The 24734-nt window shown below is 42.6% G+C and overlaps 1 protein-coding gene and 1 long non-coding RNA gene across 33 annotated transcripts in view; one reads left to right on the top strand and one right to left on the bottom strand.

Annotated features, from left to right (window-relative positions):
• The window catches only part of ESRRG (estrogen related receptor gamma), a 389887-nt gene that overhangs the window by 6956 nt on the left and 358197 nt on the right, over positions 1-24734 (top strand). For 6 of the 32 annotated variants that reach the window (XM_038131567.1, XM_038131560.1, XM_038131542.1 and 3 more), the window contains exon 1: positions 13239-13366. The exons of 12 other annotated variants lie outside the window; for them this stretch is intronic. Coding sequence is in view for 3 of the 20 variants with exons in the window: in XM_038131537.1 (XP_037987465.1) it covers positions 22808-22905 (98 nt within the window). In the remaining 17 variants the exon portion in view is untranslated. 14 more of the 32 variants (XM_038131547.1, XM_038131571.1, XM_038131544.1 and 11 more) reach the window with 9 other exon arrangements.
• On the bottom strand, positions 12584-13115 carry LOC119698873. The gene is made up of 2 exons (XR_005256294.1): positions 12902-13115; positions 12584-12691 (listed from the first exon to the last, which is right to left on the bottom strand). It is a non-coding gene; the product is annotated as an uncharacterized LOC119698873 (long non-coding RNA).

Below are 24734 nucleotides of genomic sequence, written 5' to 3'. Positions count from 1 at the left end.
TAATGGATACTTCTGGGCATAGGTGTGAATGAATACTGATTCATTTATACAGTTCTTAAATGGAAAAGCTTCAAGTTTACAACAAAGGTAAACAGCATGTCATGCTGCATTTAGCAGATGTTGACTTGCTAGGAAAATTGAGAGAATGGTCCCCTTGACATCCCTGCAGAGAATTACATGTTGCTAGAAAGGAAAGGAGAGCACGTTATTGTAAGAATTTTGTTGAGAATAGAGCATCAGCAACTTTAATATTGTATTTATTTTCTTTTATTTGCTTATCTCAGCCTTAGCAAAATTAATTTTTTTTTCCTGTAAATGCCTGTGTTTAATTCTGTTGGTATATACCTAAAAAAATTAGAAGACCCTACAGGATAATGCAAATCTCAGGCTTTCAAATGTTACAAGTGTCTTATGTGTAAAATTACCTCTAACCATAGTAAATAGTAGCTCATTTTGACTAAGATTCAGTTGCTGAAAAAATAGCATTTAGATTTTTTTCTTTTTTCTCACTGCTATGTCATGTACGTAGAGAGCTGGAGCTCATTTCATCACATAGGGCAGGAGTACGATTAGGATGTTGACTGAACATCTGCAGAAAATACTAGAGATAATGGCATGTTTCCATCTAAGTATTTCAACTGTTTCAAAGTTTGTCATTCTTAATAAATACGGTAGTAATAATAAACTTAGAAACTACATCACCACTTTTATATTCTGCCACAAAAGACTTCTTATTCAAAGCACAAAAACAAATATTTATCCATATTTTCTTAGTGACTCGTGACCCTGAAGTACAGCACTGGCAAAATACAGGCAATCCCTTAAATATTTGCAAGAATTGCATGTTATTGCCCATGTGTGGGACTTTGAAAATACATCAGTAATGTGTAAGTGACTCTGGCTCTAAACACAGAGGGAGAAAAGATGAAAAATCAGTATTAGTTCTTTCTAAGTAACTGATCAAGATAAAGGCTCCGGTCTGTTTTCATTGCAATTAACACTGAAACTCTTTTGACTTTGAATAGTTTCCTCTTACTGTTTGGGTTGTGGAAATGCTCAGAAATCCCAGCCAGCACTTTGGTTTTCTTGTGCAGGAATACACAGAACCGACATCATCTTCTTTGTTGAAAGCTGTAGTTCCAAGCCTTAATTTCTTCAAATATTTCTACTGAATACTTTAATATTTTTCATCATGCAGTGGGAAGTTTGCCCTCCTCCCTCTCCCCTGAAATAGTTACCATGTCTGTGAGTGGCATCTTTCATGTGTGTTGTGTTTAACTATTTCAAACCTTCATTCAAATACAGCATTAAAAATTATTGCTTTTTTCCCCATTCATATAAAATACAAATTCTCACATTGATACCAGTCTTGGGAAGCTGCCAATGAACTGTTGCTGCTATGTTTAACATCCATTTATGATGGCTGTTAAAATGGGTGAGGATCTTGCATGTTTTCTTGCAGTTAGGAGAGTTTTCAAGTAGAACTGATCTATGTAATTCCATGCAGGTGATTATCACTCAATGCTTTCTGAACAAATTAAATCACTATTTAAAATCTTTGTTTACCTTATTCTTTCATATTTTTGTATTCACACAAGAAGAGCAAGGTATCTGCAATAGGCTTGCAATTTATAATTTAAAATAGTTCTTTAAATGAGGAATTAAAATAGCATAGATCTCTGAATTATAAATAAGAATTTTTTTTTTCTCTTTCTATCTTGAATTTTCTCTGAATAATTTTCTTCCCTTCTCCCTCCATATTCATCTTGCCTACTTGAAAAATGTTGAAAGTAGGATACAAGGTAGTGACTCCTTTTTCAAAAGACACTTGGAGTTTTTCAAACCATGTCTTTGTAGAAAGTGTTAAATACTTTTAGACTGATTGAATCTTTCACGTGTATCAGATAAAATATTGTAATCCAGTGATGGTTTCCAGTGGCACCTGGATATCAAAAGATTTTGCAGCTGCACACATACATGAACTGCTACTGTCATCAGGTGCTGCTTGGGTGGCTGATGTATTCAGGTGCAAAAAAAAAGGAATTTACACTTCTAAATTTGGTGATACCAGTTACTCTTAAACACCAAGTAGAGAAATTTGTCCTTTTTGTTTTTCTTTTTCCAATCTGTAATAACATCTTGCAGTGGAGTAAGTGTGATTTGTAAATGTAGATATCTATGACAGATACAGATGTGTGTGTGTGTATATATATCACATTACAGCCAAGGAAAAATTTACTCAAGGAGACAAACTTGCTTTAAAGGAAGTGTCACATAAAAGAGGAACTTTATATATCCAACATTATCTGTCTTGGTAGAAGGAAAAAAATTACTGAAAATGTAGCATCTATCCTTCCTTAAGCATAACTGCATTTATGTTAGAAAGGATTACCTGTAGTAGACCCATGTATGTGAGAGTGACTATAATGACTGGATTATGTCTCAGTTCCTTTACTGATTACCTGGCAAATAATTTTTCATCAATATTTCAAAATAAAAATTATTCAGAGGGAAAACACAATAAATTCAACTATAGAATGAATGCTGGGGTCTGAAGTTTTTTTGATAGTTTGTTAGTTAGCAAGCAGCATTCATAGGAAAATATTCAAAGTGGAGGGGAACAATAGGCATTGTGTTGGGACTGGCATAGATCTTTCCTGAACTAACAGAAAATGCAGAACAAATCATTTGTCACTGGAGGCCTGGGATCTTTCAAATCACATTGAAGCTAATCTTATCTCTGAAGCTGGCATCACATCCATCCATCACACTGAAATCACTGAGATTCATGTTCCACAGTCTGGGACTTCTGCAATCTTTACTAATTTTTGAGTGGCTTATTTTGGTATTAATAGTTTTAAATGGTTAGGCAGAAAAAGACATGGTAAACCTGTGACTGATTAACACTTGACATTTAAGAGGTGAACTTGTTCTGTTCATCCAAGGGGCACCAAAGACATAATTCTGACTTTCATATAAGGGAACTGAGGCACAGAGAGAGAAATGACTCTCAGAAGCCCAAATTCTCAAAGACATGTTGGTGATCATTTTAGGAATACAGAGCAGGTTGCATATACCTTCTACACACATGCTGTAGCCTCATAAAGTGTGTTCACAAACTCCTTCACAAACTCCTAAAACCTTGTTGCAATGATTTCCTCTAGAGCTTTGTGACAAGCTTTCATTTAGTGGCAACCTTTCATTCATCAAATGTCTATAAAGCTTGTACCTTATGGTCACCTGTATGAGGATTGAAAGACCTGTTAATCTTTCCAGTACCCAAAGAACTTCTTGACTCTTAACTCCTGTATTTCTAAGTGCAAGAGCAGAATTATGTGAAATCAGATGGAATTACTCTTGCATGGCACTTCTTGGACTGAGGGCAGGGGGATGAAAACTAGCATCCCATTTTGTATATGCTCACAGCAGCATAAAAGCTGAGGCAAAAAACCTGAGCTATAGTGGAAAATATTGAAGGACCATTTCTACTGGACTTGTACCTGAAGAATTTTCCCAAGAAGTGGCAACTACTGCTGGAATAGAGGAAATTGTTTCCGGATGTTAACTCTGAGTGGTCTTGTAACTTAGACAGAAATGTGATATCCCATCTGCACAGGTAGAAATGTGAAGCAGCAGTCTCGTAACAACTGAACATTACTACACCAATCTCTCAAAAATCATTGCTCATACAAAAGAGTTAAAAAGAAAAAATAAATTGGTTCATGCAAAACCATGTCTCCTTCCATATATCTGGCTGTAGTAAGTAAGGTTAGGAACATGTTTTCACATTAACAGCCATTAAAATGATTGACTGTTGATCATGGCCACGCTTTTCCTTTCTCTGTAGTCTTAACCGAGCACCCATGTCCCAAGGGTTCAGAGCAGGGGCACAGAGGCTTAGCTGTGCATGCAAGCCTGATAAGCGTAACACAGGTTCTTGGGGAGGCTCCATAAGGACTTGGAACGGGTGTTGGTAAGCTAGTGCCCCTACTTCTCAGCAGAAATCTAGCGGCAAAACATTATAGTGGAGTTTCTAAACCAGTGAAATTGTTATAGAGCAATGAACTGTACCATAGTATCCAGTAGTACAGTGCAAAAATTTGATCTAAGTAAAATCACCTTTGGAGAAATAAGTGAGTAGAAGGAAATAATGGACACAGCTAAACTCTGGGTACAGTGTATGAAACAGTGTTAGGGAAAAATGGTTTGGTATCAGTCAGTAATATGAGTCTCCCTAATGCTTCTTTTAATTCTCCTGTAACTGAATGATGTTTTTTGTACTCCGTGTAGTGGGCTGGTGGACACACTAACATACTCATTACCAGGCTGAACATTTTCTGCCAAATTTGGCAGAAATTTTCTGGCACATTTGGCCACCTCATGGGAGAGGGTAAATGGGGACGCAGAGCTCTTTGCAAGGGAAGCAGTTCCCCAATGTTACCTTCTCTGCGCCTTCCCCTGCAGAATCCCATTCAAAAGATGAGCTCCAGCTTGGCAGCCTGGCTTGTAAGTGCTGCCACACCTGGCTGGGTACCAGGTCCCTCCTCCCCTGCCTGCTTTTTGCTGCGCAAAAAGGCAGTGCCAGGTGGCTACGCCTGTCCTCTTTTCTTCTTTCCTTTTGGCTGGAGCTGCCATCTGACCAGAGGGGTAACATGGGGAAGGCCGAACCCTTCCATGACCTGTTTGGGGCCTTAATTGCATAGCCCAAAATTGAAAAGACAGTCGTCTGTAGTGGGTCTCATGCTTTTGGTGGAAATGCTTGACACTCTATCATCCAACTACAGAGCAGATTAAATGACTGGCACTATTTTGAAGCATCTTTTATTTTCTACTTTGCTATCAACAATTAGATATGTACAGATTATGGGACAACGCGTTATATTCCTTTCTGAATTTTCTAAGAAGACAAAAACAAGACCAAAATTATCTCTTCTTTATTAAAGGCATTAAAAAACCCTGACCCAACAACCACAACCCCAAAACCTATTGGATTCTGTATTTTTATAGAAATTGATAAACTGGTATGTATTGTCTTAGGTATGACAAAGTTCCTAAAGCTTTTTAAACTTAATGTTTGTAAGCTATTAACAAACCATGATTCAGTAATGCAGTGGAAATAGCATAGCTAAAAAGGAAATAACTTGCCTCCTTGGCAGAATTATTGTTACCCTGCATGTAGGAAAAGCCTTCATAGCTGGCTGCCTTTGCTGCAATCACTGGTGTACTTTTTTTTCCAGGATATCCCATTGTTTGCCACTCTCCTTCCTCAATCATTTTTGTAGTGCTTTTGAATGCAGGAACTTTTTTCAGTTAAATGTTTTGTGCAGCACCTAACAAATTTACCATTCCACCCTGGAAAATGCTGTAAATACCTAATGAGAACACATCTCTGGCAGTGTAAATCTGGTGCAGTCACCCTGTTTTTTGTAGCCATTACTCTGCACTGACACTTAGTTGGGTCTGACAGCAGGTCTCTTGCTCTCCCTTTTGAGAGAAAGCAAGAGAGAAGGACCTACTATTTTGGGAGTTATTTCTGCCAAGAGCTGAGACCTGTAATCCTACTAACATCAGAAGGAGAGGAGAACATGCAGCACTTGGCAGCAGCAAGCCCCACTAATTCCTGCACTGCCCAGAAATTAACTTCAAGAGCCTCAAAATTGTCATTAAAATTCAATTGTTTCTCTTCACATTCAGACATCCGCCCATGGAAAAACACCCATTGTGTAACTTCTTTCCCTCTCCCTGGAGGATGGGAAGGGAGCCCTAATGGTGGCTGAAAAGACAGAGGCAAGAAAATGAGCTTACCTTGCTGCCCTAAAGTTAAGCAGTAATCCAAACGGCACCAACACTGAAATACCTAATAATTTTGATGTAGAATTTCATTGCTAAAGATTTCACATTGGTTCTGCTTCTGTCTTGGTTATATAAATAACTACAACTTTATTTATTATTTTCTTGCTTTTTTTTTTTCCCCTCAGTATCATACGACCAAAATGCCATGGAAAAATGCAACTTCTCATTTTTTTAATTTGAAATTGAAGATTGGATTCTCAGCTAGTATAAACTGGTAGGACTCCACCAGGCTTTCACTAGCTGCATACCTTGTTTCTAGTCTGTGGTTCTGATCAGTTAATTACCAAGTAAGACTTCACCATTCCATAATATTCACATAGAGTAATAGAATTCAGGGTTCTGACTGAGGTTAGGCAGTTAGATATAAGTAAATGCCTTGGTCTGCGGAATAAGATCTTTTCACTTTTCTCATAGTTTTCTATCCTGAACAACTGGATTAAAATTGGTGTTCTCTCCTTCCCATCGGCCTCTTGGCCATCTGCTGAGGCCTGCTGGTGTAAGAGGAAGAATGAGTTCAGTATCACATTTCACTTAGGGGTCTAGAAATGAGCATCCTTAATGCACACCAAATGAGCTAAATTACAGGGGAGTGTTTCCAGCAGGCATTCCAGGGCTGTGAATGCAGCCTGGGAACCTATGGGCCAGCATGCTGTCACCCTGGCTGATGCTTAGAGAGGCCTCCCTACATGCTTCTGGTACACCATTTTCTACTTGTATCTATCCCATCTTTGCAAGCACAGCTTTTTGTGTGTGCCTGGGGATGTACTGACGCGTTCTAAAAACTCAGAAGACTCACTGAACTCTTAAAACTGGATGATGTCAATGGGCTTCAAGCAGGGTCTAGATGGAGTTGAGGTCCTTCTATCCAAAATTATTTAAGACACAGTATTGACCTATCCACCTTTTAACTTAACATGCCAGGTGAACTTGTGCAACCTCAGAGAAGGTAATTAATACAGTGTTGGGGTTCCATAAGGGAGTGTCTAGGATGCTTTCTTCTCTACTGCAATAATATCAGTTCCTCTGTCATTATATAAAACAGAGCACTTGGAGAATTCAAGTTCAGGGATGAAGGGTTTTGTGTTTGCTCTTCTTCCAGTCTATAAACTGTTCTGTGCATAGGCTGCTTCCACTCTCCTTTTGAAGATGTACCATCAGCATTTAAGGTTATTCAGACAAGAGAAGGGAAGCAGCAGAGAGCATGACTGTAGCCTCCTGTGAAAACATTGAAATATGTGGGGTAATCCTGGATTTCTGGCTTCCAGGACTTCTTTAGCACTTACACATTAAGAATAAAATACATTAGGGGCTTTTGAGAATTCCTGAGATAGGACCTTAATCAAAGACAGAATCTATCTGCCATTAAACGTAACACCTTCCTGACAGACACCTCTTGCAACCTTTGGCGTTGAGGTCTGTTTGGAAAGGCAAGAGGCATTCTGGAAATCTTGTAGAGAGTACCTGCAGCCACAGGAGTGGGGTCCATCACGTATTGTTTTGCACCTGTACTTTTCCCCAGTGTGCTGTCTGTCCCTTGCACACGTGGCACAGCTGCTTTAGTGCAGACTGTTAATTGCTTGTTGGTGCAGTGTGTCAAAGGGGAAAGGGCCTAAATTCTGTTTGAATTTTAAATAACTGTCTTGGCAGTTGCACAATCCACAGTGTTTATGTTTTTATGGAATGCACCATTTGTGACTGTTGTTTTTAGAAGTGCAGATACTAAACATGGCCAAGCAGGTTCTACAGTGGGTCTGGCCTGCACTGGTTGTCAAGGGCATTTGGAGAGGTGTCACTTAGCACTGCACAGTTTGCCTGCCATGGATTGGCATATTACAACTTGGTGATGGCAGTTTGGCAACTTTTATCTCTATCAAGCAAGCCAAATTCTGATCCTTTTACTTTGAGCTAGTTCAAATTCCTCTGATACTAGACTCAACTCTTGTAAGAAGCTAGATGGAAGAAACTAAGAGGTGACCTTATTCTCAGCAGACTTGGATCTCACATTAGTTGAAGTCCCCACCCTGAATCCTGATCTCTGATAAATGAACTTTTTAATGTTTCATTACTGACTTTGGCAGAAGCCAAATGTCTATGCAGATATTTATGTTCCAACAGACAAATGCAAGCTCTTTTTTTTTCTTTAAGTATGTTATGTTTTACAGACATGAGTAACTCATGTGGGATCTTTCCCACAGAGTAAAACCAATGTAAATTCACATGACTCAGGGATTTGTTTCAATGCTCATGTATAAGCTCTCATTAGAAATGATTATGCTTGAAGATCAAAAGAAAGTACACTCACTTGTATTAATGTTTAATGCATAATTCACATTGTTAGAACAAAAAACCAAAACAGTCGGTGGTTGTTACGACAAATATCAAACATTGGCACTACTAACCAACTCCCACAGAGGATCCTTCATTGCCTGGCATTGGCTGCGCGCTGAGATTTCCTCTTGCGTGTGCTGTGCCAATCGTCTTGGGGATTTAGGACACCTTCCTCTCTGGATGAGCAATGCCCCTGTAATGACAGGAGTGGGGGAGAGCCAGGATACCCCAGCACTGCAGGTGGATCCAACACTCAGAGGTCTCTCAGAGGAAGCAGAGCGCACAATAATCCAATTCATTTTTTTATTCAAGTAGGATTTCAGATCAGGCATGTTCCTATAAAACTCTCATTGCCTTCAATCTGAGTTTAACACCAGGCTTAATATTTGAACCTTAATATCAAGACCCATGGTCAAAGTCATTCAGCACCCCAGAATTTAAGTACTTGATTTCTTGTTTATATTTCTCCATGTTTACCTTCTTCAGTCAATGCTTATTTTGTTACCAGAATTATTCTTAAATAAATAAACAGATTTTGCATGAGGGAAACCATTACAAGCACAGGAGGGCAAAGCCATGCTCGTAATCACAAAATGAGAATCCTGTGGACATCCTTGCCTGTTACACAAAATAGCTGGGACTACTCTATCTGTGTAAGGGAAGACTCTGGGTTACCCTCTGTAATGTGTGACCCATTGCAATCTTTAAAACAAAGTAGAAGTTGGATTTTTTCATCTTCATAGCTTTTAATGGCTTTTCCTATGTCAATGTTTAAAGGGTCAGCAATTTGTATCATTTGGCTTTTATATTTATACTTATTTAAAAAAAAAAGGCTAGTTTACTACCCGAGTTTACATAACTTCTACCTCATCTAGTTTTTGTTTGGTTCCATCCCCTCCCCTCTGCTGTCTCCTTAAAAAAAGCAAACCAACAAACATTCTTAACTTTAAAGTTTAGGAGGCTTCATTCACATTAGAGAGTCACCTCTCTTCCATGGATGTCTGTGGCATGGAATGACACTGAATGACATTTGACAAACTTTGTGCTTGGCCAAAGGTCACAAAACATCTTACACGTTCTCATTATCAGTTCAGTCACTTTCCTGTATTGCCAGTGATGCAATACACCTGATTCAGAGCAGAGGCAGAGAGGCTGCCTGGGTTTCAGGTAGTTTCTCCCTGATTCAGACCTCTGTAAGCAAACTATAAATTAACTCTCTACTCTTAAGGAACCTCCTGAAGGCCCTCTTGTTCTGCAAACCCTTCTGTGTGAGTCTGCGAGGTTCGTCATTCAGGAACTAATATTGCTGAGTCAGACTGGGTGCTATTGCTATGAATGGAATGCAGTCAAATGGATCATGGGTGTCTCAGAGGGCAGAGCAGAGCTTTGGGGTTTGTTTACCTTTTGTTTGGAACAACCCATTCAAAATATTTACGATTGAGAAGCTGGTATTTCTTCCAGTAAAGAACCTTTTCTCCTCTTTAGGGCAGTTGAGAAGGTATTTAGAGTATATACTGGTCAAATTGTTTCTTTTTAGTGGAGTGCACATGGCATTGTTATCTTAAAACTGATCATAAATACATTTCTGTTGTGGCGATTTCGTTGAGGAACAAAAAACTGTAATGAATTAAATATGCTGAGAAAAGAAGTAGGTCAAATGTTGGGCTAAATTAACCTCATGTTATACAAAATTACTAAATTCTGTTGCTTTCACCTGTGGGACTCTGGACTCGTCTACACACAAAGTTATTTCAAGACACTTATTAGGTACACTGCAGTAATTATGTTCGACTAAACCCGTGTGTAGACAACTCTTGCGCCAGTGTCAGAATTCAGTTTCTTGAATTACCTTAATCCACTTTGAAAGTGGATTAAGTGAAACCAGGAAACAACTCGATCATTCCAGAACGAATAAACTATCTGAACAGTTCTGCTTTACATTCACATCCGACTTTATTCCAGCATAATTTTCCTGGGCTGAGAGGTTCTTAGGATATATCTACATAGCAAATTAATATGTGATTACAGACACACCAACCCTTCCTTTACTCTCACTGGCATGAGTAACAGCAGTAATGAAAGATGGTAGCACAGACTCCAGTACAGCCTATTAACTGGAGCATATATATGCAGCTGGTTGTGAATAGCCTCTGCTGAAATCCACCTCAGCACACCCTCGCTTCAGACTCAACTCACATCCCTTAGACTGACACAGGGGCTGGGAATACCTCTCTGCATCTCAGAGGTATCTATCACACCAAAAACTGCATGTGTGATAGGACTGCACAGCAGAGCTAAATGGGAGCCAGGTGAATTTCACTTCAGTGGTAATCAAGCTGGAGAAGCAGCATGGCTCGCACATTTTTAATATACACACACCTCTGAAAACCAAATAAAGCGTCAGCTGTATGACTGCAGAAGCCAAATTAAATGTGCTGTAGACAAGCACAACTCAGATGATTTCACTAGGGCTGGATTTTGCTTCATAGTTGAGATCTTGCTTATTTGGCTGATACTTGTTTTGTTACCTATCTGCTCATTTATTTTAATGAAATTAATGCATTTTAATGTTCCTTTAAGTGCATTCCAAAAATAGCAATTTGATTAACTCACGCGCTTTTAAAAGTGTGACAATCACAATGAAAAATCTCTGCTAGCTGAGGTATGGTGCAATTTTAAGTAGCATCTTGGGTAGCTATGCCATACCCTTCATCCTTTCAAACAAATTCCTCACATCAATCAAAAGAGCCTCACTTAAAAATGAATGGCGAAATACAGACAACAATCAAGCTGTACACACTGCTTTTCAAGTCTACAAAAAATATCTATCAGTAATATACTCTGCTAAGACAGAAGAGTTAAGACAGGTAAGAATTTAGACTAAAAGCAGTTCAAAATGATTCCAGAACAGAAACGTGTAGCAAACTTGTCTTTCGAGCCAAGCCAGAAAGCATCCTGAGTAGCTTGGGTATAAAAAGAAAAAAAACCACAACCAGGTGCTTTCAATTTCAGGCTTCTGAAAATTATGCTTAGACTGTATGATATTCCAAGAATGATTTCTTTCTTCCCCAGCTCTTTCCCCAGCTGCAGTAGGTGATCCCACCATAGCTGCTGCTGAGGGCACTGAGCCCAGCAGCAGAAAAGGTGTACACTAACTTTTCCCTGACTTTATCGCCTTATAAAAACTGGAATTGCAAAACCTGAGTAGTAACAATATTAAGTAAAGGCAATTTTCCCTTTTATTGTATTTAAATGAGGAAAAGGAAAGTATTAATGCTAATATTAAGGCTGAACAGAGGCAGCTGCAAAAAAAAAAAAAAAAAATTAGTTTCAGCCCTGCTACATGCATCCCTTCACGGACTCCGCTGCACTAGTTACCTGTGCATTGACAATGTTGTAACTTGTTGTTATTATAATAGGTGGTGTGAAAAGCAACACAGAAGAGAGAAACTTGTCTCGGGGCTCTGCTGGGACGCCCTGCGGTCACAGAGTAGGTGGTGTGGTGCTGCAGCAGTTTGGGATGCAATGTGTGGGTAACAATTGCTTTTTAGATGAGGAGGCACTTAGGCTGCCATGGATAGTTTGAGCGAGGCCTAGTTCTGGGAATACTTTTGCAGGCGAGTTAAGTCTCACACGTGAAAATGCCCTCGGAATTTAGTGGGAGCGTTCATCGAGATTTGCAGGATCTGGCTTTGCGAAGCGCACGAAGCCAGGGCAGCGGATACATGTGGCTGCTGCCATGGCTGGGCACAGCGCTGCCAGCCTGCTCGGCGCTCACAGCGGCCTCGGGGCTGCCGCAGGCCCCGGCTCGTTCTGCTCTAACGCAAACCCTCCCGCTTTCGGGAGCAGCTGCTCGGCTGCCCCAGCAGCAGAGGTGGGGAGCGATGGCTCAGGCTGCCTTCACCGAGCCGCGCCAGGCTCTGCGCCAGCCCTTGGCTCTCCTCGGCGGCGACGCCATTGCGCAGCCGGGTGCCCCAGTGCGGCCCGGGCTGCCCGGCCCGCAGCCCCCCCACGGGGAACCCGGCTCCCGGCGGGGCCGTGGGGCGCTGTGCGCCGGGGCCTCCCCCGCCTTCCCCTGCAGAGCCTTGCAGGGGACTGGGGGGGCGCGGCGCCGGGCCTGCACGGCAGCAGCGGTGCGGCATCCTCGCTCCTCGCCCGGCCTCCTCTGGCATTCCGGGTGCTTTTTTTTTTTTTTTTTAATTTACTGATTTTGTGTGTGCGTGTGCGGTGCCCGTTCCCCCGCCCCCGCCGGCCGCTCGGCACATGGCCTGCTGGCGGCCGGCGGCGCGTGTGTCCCCGCGTCCCCTGGGCGAGGTGTCCCGTCCGCCGCCCGCATCCCAGCCGTAGGCGGCCGGCACCTTCTCTCTCCCCATCCCCCCTTTTCGGCAGTCGCCTTTTTTTTGTTGTTGTTCTTGTTGGGTTGTTTTTTTTTTTTTTCGTGGTTTTGTTTGTTTTTTCCAGGTGGGACGTGGCGGTGACCGGCGAGGCTCGCCCGGCACTGAATGTCACCCTGAAGGTAAAATGAAAGACACGGAGATGAACGCATGCCTGCGCCCCGCGCCGCCGCTCCCCCGCGCCCGCCGGCGAGCGGCCGCCACCATCGCGGGGCGGCAGCCCCCGCCGCGCCCCGGATTTCCTGTCCCGGCTTTTCGTTACTGCGCCTTAAAAAAAACAAAAAATCAAAAAAAAAATTCCGCATGCGAAAGAAACGTGCACGTACCCGGTAACGAGCCCAGGAAAAACCCGGCCGCTTCCCCCTGCTCCTGCCAAGTTATCATTGGGAACACAGGCAGGCGCCGTGACGTCCCGGGTCAGGCCGAGTGCGGACCGGCGCTACCAAGGCGGCAGGGAGGCGCGGGGACGCCGCCGGAGCCGGGGCCGCGGGGACCGGGGCCGCCGCCGCCCGCCCGCCGCCGCTCTCCGCCCGCCGGGCCGCGCCCGCCGCCGCCGCTGCCCCCCGCGCCCCCCGCGCCGCCGCCGCGGCGCCGCTCGGCCTCTCGCCCGCCAGTGGCTCCCCCCTCACCGGCGGAGGTCGCGGGAGCCCAGTTAAAGGAGGCGTGTGTAAAGATTTTGCAATGTCCCTGCATGGTGTTGTAGACTTTCCTAGCAAAGAAACCGGCTTCGGCTTCTTTAAAATCCCCGACGACTCACCTGATTAACCTGCCTGCGGTTCTGAGCTGACCAGGTAAAGCGAGCCCCCGCACCCCGCATCTCTCCGCACCCCCGCCAGCTGACATTGCATGGGGGGCATGTTTGTGCTTGGAGATGAGCCGCTGCCAGGAGCGCTCTACCCCCCCACCCCCCCCCCCCCCGCCCCATTCCACCTTCAGCCCTTGCCAATTGCACTTGCTCAGAGTCATTCACCCCAAAAAAATCCAGCTTTGGAAAAAGCAGCACGACAGCACCGGCCACCCGGGGTTCAGTGGCTCTAGCCTCTCGGACAATTATTTAGAATTACTGGCCCTGGTGAATATGGGGGGGGGCGGGGGGGGGGGGAGAGAAGAGAAGGAGAATGATTTCTTGGCTGCTGACAGATCCTACCCCGCAGGTTTTGTGTGTGTGTGTACCCCTCCCGCCCAGGGTCAGGAGTGCCGGGAAAGTGACGAGGCTTTAGCCAAGCAAGAGTTTAGGGCCGGGGTCCCAGGGTGGCTCCGGCGGCTGCGAGCGGAGCAGGGGGACCGGACTCTGCCAGCCGGTGCCGGGGCGCGCGTGGCTGTGGCGTGGCTGTCCATGCCGCCCTGCCCCCCCGCCGTGCCGTCTCGGGAGCCCCGAAGTGTCCCGGCTGCGGCGCGAGGCGAGGCCGGCGGGGGGGCCCGTCCTTGTCCCCGTCCCTCCCTCGCCGCTCGCTCCTTCCTGGAACACTTGTGCGGGCGGCCAGCAGGAGCGGAGCAGGCCCGGGGGGAGCCCTGCCCGCCGGGCGGGGGTCAGGGCGCTGCGCTGCCGAGCGGGAGCGGCGGCGTGGGCGCCCCATGCGGGACGCGCTCCGCGCCGCCCGTGCCGGGGTGTCGGGACCCGCGGGCGGACGCGCGCACACAAAGGCGGCGGGGCCGCGCGCTGCCGGGATCCGGAGGGACGGAGGAAAGTGTGCAAAGTCCACGCACTGCCCGTTCCTCCTGGCACTTGGCCCTCCCAGCGCCGGCCGTGGGGAGGAGAGGGCATCTGGGGAAGCGGCTGCCTGTGGGGTCTGAGTGTGACCTGGCGGTGAGGAATTTTTTCACTTTTGTAATTTTTTTTAAAATTCATTTTATTTTTTATTTTCACCTGGTCATTAATGCCATGAAGGCGTGACTGGTCTGGAGGTACCTTTTGAAGTGCTGCAGGGGATGCACTCCGTCTACTGGTTCTAGTTAATATGTTTTTCGTGATCCCTGAAAAGAGAGGACTGCATTTAGGAGATGACTAAATAATGGGGGAGGCAAGTAAAAATGAGTAGAATATAAAGGAGACAAAAATGAAGGTGAATGGTAGTGTGGGAAGGCAGGCACTGAGCAGTTTGGGTTTCTCTTCTGTAATTCTCTCCCTCCCCTGTATTGTACCCCTGTCCCACTGCACCCCTACTCCTGGAATCCTGTCTTTTGATAGGATTGAGGATATTCTAATAGTAAACACAGCACAACAGAAAAACAGATGACAAGCCCCCCTGTCTCCCCCATGCCCTTACGCACTTCAACCTATCAGTGCCTGTGACTGGGAGGGAAATCCAAGTGCCCTTTGTAAAAACCCACCAAACTTTTAGCCATTTATTAGCTACCCTGTTTAAAGTACAACATACAAAACTTGCTTGATACATTTCATTTTTACTCCCCTGTTTTATTTCAGAGGACAAAATGTTCTGGTGTAGCATGCCTACCCTCACTTTGAGAATAGGAGTAGTTTACAATATAACCTACATTAGATTATACATGGTTCGTGCATTGCCTTTCCACTGAAAATAGTCAAAGACTTAGAATGACGAAGCGACTCATGTGGTTATGATCTTCCTAGTCTTGGGAACATCAGGGTAGCTGGGGTTCAGCGTGCTGGGGAGGGGGGCTCTGTGGTGTATGGTGTTTCATGTCTGTACAGGCATATAGCAAGTCTCCTTTTAGAGGACTTTAAAAATGTGCAGGGGGCAGGAGAAGGTAAACATGACATTCAGTGTGCTCATTATCAAAATAAGGAAAACAAATCAATTGCATTAACTGTCTGTGCAGTATCACAGTTATTCCACAGTATTTTGTCAGAAATTAAAAGGTTACCACTAGAGTACTATATCCATATCTCCAGCCTGGCACCACTTATTACTGCAATGGTATTTCAATATTAAGTGATCTTAGAGATATTTCGTCTTTCATTTTGAATCCCGAATTTGAATCGGCATGAGGATGTCAGGGCTGTGAGATAAGGTATAACAAACTAAGTAGACAGCTGAAGGGCTCCTGGTGAAGGTGTTGCTGAGAAGGATATCATGGGCCGTTCGCAGTAACCTTGTTTACAGGGACATTTCAATTGCAACCTGAATTTCAGCGAGAGGCTGCCTGGACTAATGCCTGCGTGTCTGAAACCTGTCACAAGTGTCTTTTGCACTCTAAACCTTCTCTCTACCTTCCTTGCATAATTGTAAAAACTTTTCTGGAAGGTTAGGATGATTTTCTGATATGAAAATTAAGATGTTTTCCTAAGAGGAACACTGCTCTTTGAACTTATGTACATTAGCAACAAAGTATTCATGAGGTTTGATTTTGTTTTTTTTTTTTTTGGTTCTCTGATGTGGCAGGATCAGTAGTTGCACTAGTCTTTTTAACTTCACGAATATGGCTTTGATTTATTAAATTTTAGCCTTGGTGGTTTCAAATGTATTTTGCAGCACATGAAGTCGGTTCAAGTCAGAATGTGAAAAAGAGGCATATAGTAACAAGGAACAGTTTTGTAGTGATCTGCTAATTTTTTGTTTTCTTTTCCTAAAGCTGTTCCAGGAAAATCACGTGAATTTAGTGAGTGGGTGCTAAATGCCAGCAGCCACATTGATGAAGAAAAATGCTGTTGAAATACTTTGGAATAATAAATAGGATATGTAATGGTCAACCACAAGATAAACATTTTACACGGTGTTTTTATGGCTCTAAATTGGCTGCATTGTAAACCAAGCTCGCTACTCTATTAAGTCATCAGAGTTTTCAATTATTTAAGATTTTCAGTCAGGCCATCTAATACAGTCTTCATCATCCCCATCAGAAAATTATGCATAAGGTTTTAATTCCTTGTTGTTGCTATCTGAGGGCTTTGTTGTGGATGGGGGTTTAATTTTGTCTTACCAGGACAAATATTACAAAGCCTGCACACAGGAAAAAAATGATATGGAAATAGCCCCAGTCCTATGAAATGGGGATAGTTATGGCACTGAAATGTACCTAATACAATTTGAGATCCACTCACTAAGAAACCTTGACAGTATCTGCCTTGCAGGTACCGTGCATTTTGAAATACTATATCTCCATTTAAATGCAGATCTTCAGTTTTCTCCAGGGGGCAGTTGGCAAATCTTTCGATTGAACCACCAGTACTAGAAAAACTAACTGAAGCTTTACCCATGAACAAGAGACCCTTTCAAGTCTGCTTTTTTGAGATAATGATTATAAAATTCCCTAATATTGCAATTTTATATTGATTTTGAATTCCTTTTCAGAAGTCACAAAGAAGAAATAGTGCTTTTTACTCAAGGTAGGCCAATGCCTGCACGCTTGTTTAGCAATCCTAACAGAAATAACTGCTACAAATAACTTCTTTGTTTTTACATGGGTATTGTGTTTGCATGTGAGTTTTGTGAAATGGACAGAGCAGTCTTGCTTTGATTTTGACCTAGATTCCTCCTGATTATTCCAATACAGCTAGTACCTGCTTATTTCCTACTGTGAAAATAGGAGAACAACTGTTGATGCTATCTTGCTGGGACTGCATGTGCAGTAGGCGCGCATGTCCAGTCCTCTCTCCTCCTCCTCCTCGGCTTCCTTAGTAATGGATAAAATAGCACTGGGGGCCAAAGAAGGTGCAAGCCTGTATTTCCCCTCCTGTGAATTTTCATTCTTTGAGGGTTTGAGTCACAGAAAATAGGAGGGGGAAAAAGAGTAGAATGAGTGAATTTATTTCCATCTCCCTATTTGGCATGCAAATTTTGCACACTTACAGGGATGAACAGGGCCGTAAAACAAGTCACACATCCACCTTATTGCATAATTGCTGGAAACTCAGTGTCAGCAGGTGCCAATCCTCCTTAGAGTGGCTTGTACCATCTAGTTTCTAGTCCAGTTTTCTATATTGGTTGTCAGCACTTCAGTTTGCAGTGTAACCCAAGGATTGAATTAAATGCCCAGGACACAGGCTCACTGTTTGGGATGCAGGCAGCACAAACTACCAGAAGCAGGGCAGGCAGTAGGTCCTGATCTTTTCTGTGGAGGTGGCCCATGCACTCACTCTATGCATTCCTGGGTGTTCCTGTCTTCCCACCATGGGCAAGGGTGCTGCCTGGGGATGCTGCTCTTGTCCCTGTGCCAGAGCCATGAGACTGTGGAAATACTATCCATATTATGCTTACCTGTAAATGGCATATAACCCACTGGCCTCAATACCCTGGAGAAAATGTGCACTTCAGCCACTGCGTGGAGTTCAGGCAGATCTGCAAAGTCCAATCTTACATGCACCAGCGTTAATGGCGGAGGTCCCATTCAGCTTAATTAATATTCCTATAAACATCTGCAGGTTTCTGTTTCTAGTGGAGACTACAGCTGGGGGGACTTCTTAAAGGGATGTTTTGCATATTGAGGTTGAAAGGGAAGTTGAGCCTGATACATTAACTTATCATCTGTGTCATTCTCTTGACATCATTTGGATTACTACAAGCATAAATGACAGGCAGATTAGGTGCAAGATCTTCACACACACATCCGTTTTTAGCATGTTGATCAGTGGAGATCAGAGTTACTTCTCTGAAAACCTTGTTCTAAGTCAAGTCCCGGCAAGCACAAACCTGTGCGTGCATGTACAAGTGGAGCAAGGCCTATCCTTTACAATACATTTTTTTTCCTTTAATATGTAGGATCTAGATCTCTTATAATAACTTGGCCATTAGGGGAAAGAAAATGGAACTTTTCTCAAACAGTTTTTCTGTTGGGGAATCTAGTGGCAGTTGCTTTGAAGCATGTGTAATTGATTATCATACATTTATTTTAAAAATAAGACATAACAAGGAATCTAACATGATGTTTTGGAATATATCTTCTCCCCACAATGTTCTTGAGGGATATGTAAGGTTGCAGGCATCATTTCATGCCCTGTATGTTTTTGAACATAAATCAAAGAAATTGTTGGAGAGTTATAGATGTTCATAGCAACTGTAGCTATAATAAACACATGCAGTATATATTTTCCAAGCTATTTTGTATGGGTGAAAAGCTGAAGCTGGCGTTTTGTATGAACAATTCAACTTAATCACTGAAAATTTATTTCCTAGTTAGGGTGGTTTACCAGCATAGCAGGAAGTTGTATACCTTCATTTAGGTTCATCTAGTTATGAAGGCTCAGTTAAGATTGGAAAAGAATTTAAATTGGATCTAGATACCTTGAATGAATTATTCCCAATGCCAAATTTATCTTGATGCTTCCATGGTGATATTTATATCTATATTATCACCTATATTGGTTTCAATGAATGCTGGATATTTTGGAGAGCAAAGAAAATATAAGAACAGTGTGAAAACCCAAACATTTTTAATTGTACTTGTAGCAAAAAATACGAGCATATTTAATACAATGCGACAGAGAATCTTGAATGACTGGGAAGTGCAGAGCATCTAATGGGAACAGCAAGTAGCTTAGGCACATGCAGTTCCCGATGATTGTATTAGTTTTGGTTTAAAGTCTTGATAGATGAAAAGGGAAAAGCAACTATTATGGAGGTGTTTCAATGAGAAGAATTTAGCCACTCATTTTGTGATGAATGCAGAAGGTGTTCCATATGTTGATTAGGATCCATGTGCATTTAAAAGTTAAAAAGAAAATCCTGTAGTCACAGTTATTATGTATATGGATAGACGGAGGAAAGGACACATTTGGGACCTGTGCAGGAATCAGACAGGTCTAGATGAACAGTGTCAGACTTAATTTTTAAGCAAAGTCCTCAATTTTTAAGCAAATTTTTAAGTGTCTGAATAAAACAGGTAGGATATATTTCTTGGAGTCTCTGTGTACTGTTGGATTCTGAGACTCATAATTAAAACTGATACTGCTTATTGAAAATCTTGAGACTAGCTGAACGGTGTGACTTGAAAAGTGTCATTATGCTTCTGCTGGACTTCTGTTTCATCGCAGTTACCTTCAGTTGTTCCTCTTTAATTACAAGAGCCAGAAATCTCTTTTTAAATGAGAAAGCATGTCTCTTATTCCTTGACTGCTGGAAACAAGGTTTTAAAATCTAAAACAAATATTTGTGTAAAAACTGAGAATTTGCTCTGATTTAGTAATTTGTAGCATTAGCTGTAAATGCCTTCTTGATGATATGTTTGAATTTTAAGGCCATCATGAATTAAACAAGCTTTCTAAGTTGTTACAAGTGACAGACGTCAGGAAGACAGGGCATGGCCCGTCTTGGACACTTGTACTAGTTTAGACTTTAGAAGAGCAGGCAGTGGGGTTGGCTTCCAAGGGCCACCCTTTCTACTGGGGATGGGAGGGATGGAGACCTAGAGCTTCTGACATCACGTTAGCTCAGGGTCAGCCTCCCCTTCATTTCTGTCCTAGCTCTTACTCCCCATCCTCCCTGAACGTATTTAGCGGTCCTGCCTTAATGGCCAGACTACTTTACCCTGCCCTCTGAAGGTTGGAAAATAGGCTTTGAATTGTTACTGTTCTGCTTGCTGGATACAATGCTGTGAAAACAAAATTCAATGAGAAAATCAGAAGGGAGAGAAAAGGGAAGTCAGGGTTGAGGTGTAAAGCTGCAGGTTGAGGTGTATCTGGGAAAGCTGGGAGGAGAAAGATTTTGGAATTCCAGTTTGTCCCATGTTCAGGACCTGTGTATACTTTTACAAAAGAAGGTAGCTGAAGGAGCTTTGTCCCTGGATCTGTATTGACCCCCAGCTGTGGCAAGGGGGCATGGTTATATAGGGGAGGTAAGGAGGAGTGGAGTCAAACTCGGAGTGGATGTCCTCCAGCCTTGACAAGTGGGTCTGTGTGGGGTAGGACTGCTGGATGTGGTTGTATTACTGCTCATGCAGCATTCAGAAGTGTCAGCTTTTCTGTACTGACATTTGGGTATTTAGAGGCTGTTGAGGAGGAAACTTCATTCACTGAAATTCCTGCTTCCACTGGGATTTTAATTTTTTTTTTTTACTTGTCTTAAATTAGTGCCTTGAGTTTCACCTGGCAAAAAGAACTTGTTTTACTCTGTGCTGAATTTCAAACAGAAAAAAACCCTCATTTGCTATGCTAGAGTCAAAAGGGACCAGGTGGACAAGTGCTGTGAGTAAGTTTTGTGCAGTGTGGGCAGCAGGCTGGGCACTGGAGCACAGAGAGCAGGCGGTTCAAGGTCACTTATGGCCCTTCATATGGCACATCTGGGAGCAGGATGCACAGCTGTGAGCTTTAGTCCTTACTTTTCTTAAGCATGCAATCCCTTTCTCACAGCTTAAGCAACAGAGGGACAGAAGCTGTGCTTTTGCAACATGCATTAAATGTGGTGGTGTCAGTTTAGGCAGGGAAAGGTGAGGTTATGTGTTGGAGGTGACGCAGGCAGGCAGTGAGTCCTGCCTCATAGCCAAGACTTTGAGTCGCTGCCTTGCAGTGTCCCTTGAGAGAAAAGAGCAAAATTAAACCTGCTGATGCCACCACACACTTTCGTTTCTCTGGTGTGACACAGTCCAGGAGTGGACAGTATCCTTCTCCCAAAGGAGAGAGACAAATCTGGGAGAAATGCACGTTGAATCAATATGGTTACCCTCCTGTAAATGGTGCCTACTTTTAACAAAAATTATTTTACATGTTTCACTGATCATATTTTGCTTCTTCTTACCTTTTTTTAATTTGAAGGGGGGTGAGGACATGTTTTAGAAAATTGGGCTACAAGCCCTTACACTTGTTTGTGCTTGTGAATGAGTGTGTGCATACGTGTGCAACGTGCATACACAGACTTGGATGTTGTGTATGCACAGGATCTCAATTATTTTGCTGTTTGAATCACAGAGCATGTTGCCTTGATGTAGTGTCAGTTTTGGTTTCTGTCCTTTGGAATAAAGTTCAAAATATTAAAGAAATAACACACAATATACTAGTAGCTAGAATAGTCATAGTGCCTGAAGGGAAAAAAGGGTGGTGATTAATCAGTTTCACAAATGCCCAGGAAAAAGCCTCAACTCCTCCTAACCAAACCCTGCAATGGTGCACTTTTAGAAGGGATTCTTCTAAATTTTGTTTCTGAGGTTTTCTGGCTATCCTGGAGAGAGGAGTAGGTTCTGTTTGGGAAGCAGCATGCAATCTCTACAGTCATGCTCTGACTGAGTGCCAGGGGAATGTGTGGTCCCAGTTGTTCTTTGGAGAATCACCCTGGGCTAAATGGTGAAACAGCTACATCTAAATTAATTATTGATAATTCTTTAACATAAAATGTGAGGATGCGTTTGGAGTATTGCTTCCCAGTTAAGAGCTGAAATAGTTCTAGTAGATGTATTCTTTTTAAATGTTGCTTTTCTGGTCTTACCACTTTGCTTGGACAGCAGTAAGAGCTGCAGAAGCTGGTACAGGTTCTGCCCATGCCTGGTTTGGTTCTGGAGGGCCAAGGCAGGAGCTAAGGGGCCACTAACAGATATTTGAAGCCATACTAAAGCTGTGGTCAGAATACCAAATTTTGCAGAATTTGGGACGTTATGCTCCATGGTTTTAGTCCAACAGGGACCAGGCTAGATCTGACTCTAGATAAAATACAAATGAAAAGGATGAGCCACCTTCCACTCCCCAAATATTTTGATTTGTACTCTGTATCAGAAAAAAAAACACTGAGCAGTGCGTGACTGATGCAGGGCAGGCTCAGGATTAATTTAGGATAAACAGGATGCCTGTTGCACTTAATTTAGAAATTCTAAGGCAGAAAATGCTTTTGAGTGCAGCTAACAGCTTCTCATCTGCAAATGCCACAATCAAGACAAAGCAAAAGATACTGTGGCAAATTCTGCAGTTCACAGTCCTGACACAGTCAGAACCTCCTATTGCAGTGAGGGAGACTTGTGCTTGTATCACGGCTGCCTGGGATGCAGGATTTCAGAATGGCATTAATAAAAATAATGCAGTAAATATACAATTTCAAAAGTCCTGCAGGACATGCAGCAAATGCCGGCAGTTTGAACTGGGTGAAGTTGTCAAAGGTTGCTTTGCTCTCCAGAGCCTGGCAGTAGCTCCACTGAAATGTGATGCCATTGGTTTTCAGCAAAGGTTTCTTTCTGCAGGGCTGCAAACAGAGATCAGCTGCTACTGTGTGTACACAACTAGGGAGCAAATCAAGCAGCACATTTAAGCAGCCTTTTTAACCCTGAGACTTTCCAAGATTTCTTTTTCACGCAGGAAGTTTCCTTTATATTGTCAGCAGTAGCACTTTGCTCATGTAATGAGATCAGAGCTAGGATCACTGCTGCACAGTAGAAAGACTTCCTTAAGACATTTGTCCTTGAAACTGCACCAAACTCTTGGAAGAACCGAGAACCTGTAAGTATGTATGATATAGGCAACAATAGCACGGTGCAAAGCTGCAATCAACCATTATACAATATCCGATTAGCAGAGCAGGAGGGATTTATTTTTTCGGATGTTATGTTACATTCATTTTCAATTTGTTATAAGGAAACAAATCAATTCGGGCTTCTGATACAGTGACTTTGCAGTAGATGAGCTGGTAGTAATATGTTTGATTTAACTATTTGTTGCTGTAATGTAGCTTGTGGGACAAATATTGTAGCCATCAAACTGTAAAGAACTTTTCTTATATTTTTAGACATTTTTAAAGGATTTGGGGGTCCATCTTGCAAATAAGTTTCTGCTTTGCTCTTTGATTTTGGCAACCCCACCCTACGCCAAACTATAAATAACGAGGCAAACGGAATTAGTCCGTATTGTTCTTAGGTGGCAATAAAATATATTTGTTTGCAGGCTTAATTTAGTCGTTAACAGTGTTGCTCTGTTTGGGGTGTTTTTTGTCTTAATTGGATTCTACTCAAGGCTGTCTGTTTTGTGTTTTACTATCTTGTCTGTGTCTGTTTAAGTTACTTTGACGGGACTGCAGTCTGGTTAAACCTGTATTTAAGCACTGTTTATATTCTGAGCACATTTCTGGTGAAATAAGTGTTTGAGATTTTTTTTTTTTTAAACCCTTGAACAGTATAGTTGTATTAGCAGTGAGCGCCAGAGGAGGCACAACATGGATGAATGTTAGACGTAGACCTCATAACCCAAGTCTGCCCTGTACTAAGTCTGACCCAAACGTGTCCACTTTGGCAACTGCAACTAATAAATGCCTTGAGCTCCCTTTCAATAAATTTTTCATACACAGCGATACTTCTGCTTATCAGATTAATTTCTCCCAGGTTAGCCTGATTGATAGCTGGACTGTGATTTCTTAAGAGCTTTCTCCATGAAACCCCACTGAAGAGCTGCATTCCATTTAACCAGGGAATGTAAAAACTGGTAACCATGGATTCAGCCACCACTAACTGTCGAGAGCAATGACTTGTTGTAAACAATACAAATGAGCCAGGATAGCAGAAGCAACCAGACATGAAATTATTTTAATAGAAATTACGGTAAAGGTCATGTGATACTGTATTGGCTTGAATTCAGTGTTAAAGGGAAAGTATTTTGGTTTTTCAGGTTTGATTTAAATGCACATCTCCACGGGCTTCATGTTCGTGTAAGACCTCCAGAAGGGCAAATGAAACAGTTCTTTGGAAAATCCTCTGCTTAATTGCACATTGTGACTTAGGCCCTGATCCTGAAAGTGTAGGAATAGCTACAGTACGTGAATAATCAATGGGATTATTCCATACTAAAAATTAAGTATGTTTATAGGATTCAGACCTTTTAAGATAAGTTAGTAAGAAAAAAATAATTCTAAGGAAATAAAGCCTGTCACTAAAGGTAAATAATGAAAATGCAGGTTTTACTGGTGGTGTGTGGTGTGACTGGAGATCTTTGTTTGCTTGTTTCAATAACATGAAAAGAAGTTATATTTATCCCTTTGTTTTTAAATGTTATGACTTTAATTTCTCATCCAATGTGCCTCAAATCCTTTTCCTAATTTATAGCCTCTCTTACAGAAAACGGGTAAACCATGGTGTCAGCTATTATAATATAGCATGACGATAGGCACATGCAGATCGCATGAGCAGTCGTGTGTCTTGTCTCAGGAATTTCCATCCCTACAAAATCTTTGCTGACTCCCAGCTGTCACATGGCTGTCACTCACAAATTCTGACCATAACCAAATCCTCCTTGCCTGGGCATGCGCTCACCAAACCTTTCTCTATGTACCCATAGACACA

This window comes from Motacilla alba, chromosome 3, assembly GCF_015832195.1.
Source record: "Motacilla alba alba isolate MOTALB_02 chromosome 3, Motacilla_alba_V1.0_pri, whole genome shotgun sequence".
NCBI classification, from domain to species: Eukaryota; Metazoa; Chordata; class Aves; order Passeriformes; family Motacillidae; genus Motacilla; species Motacilla alba.
Note: the sequence above shows the minus strand (reverse complement) of the source record. Positions and strands in the feature narration are given on the sequence as shown.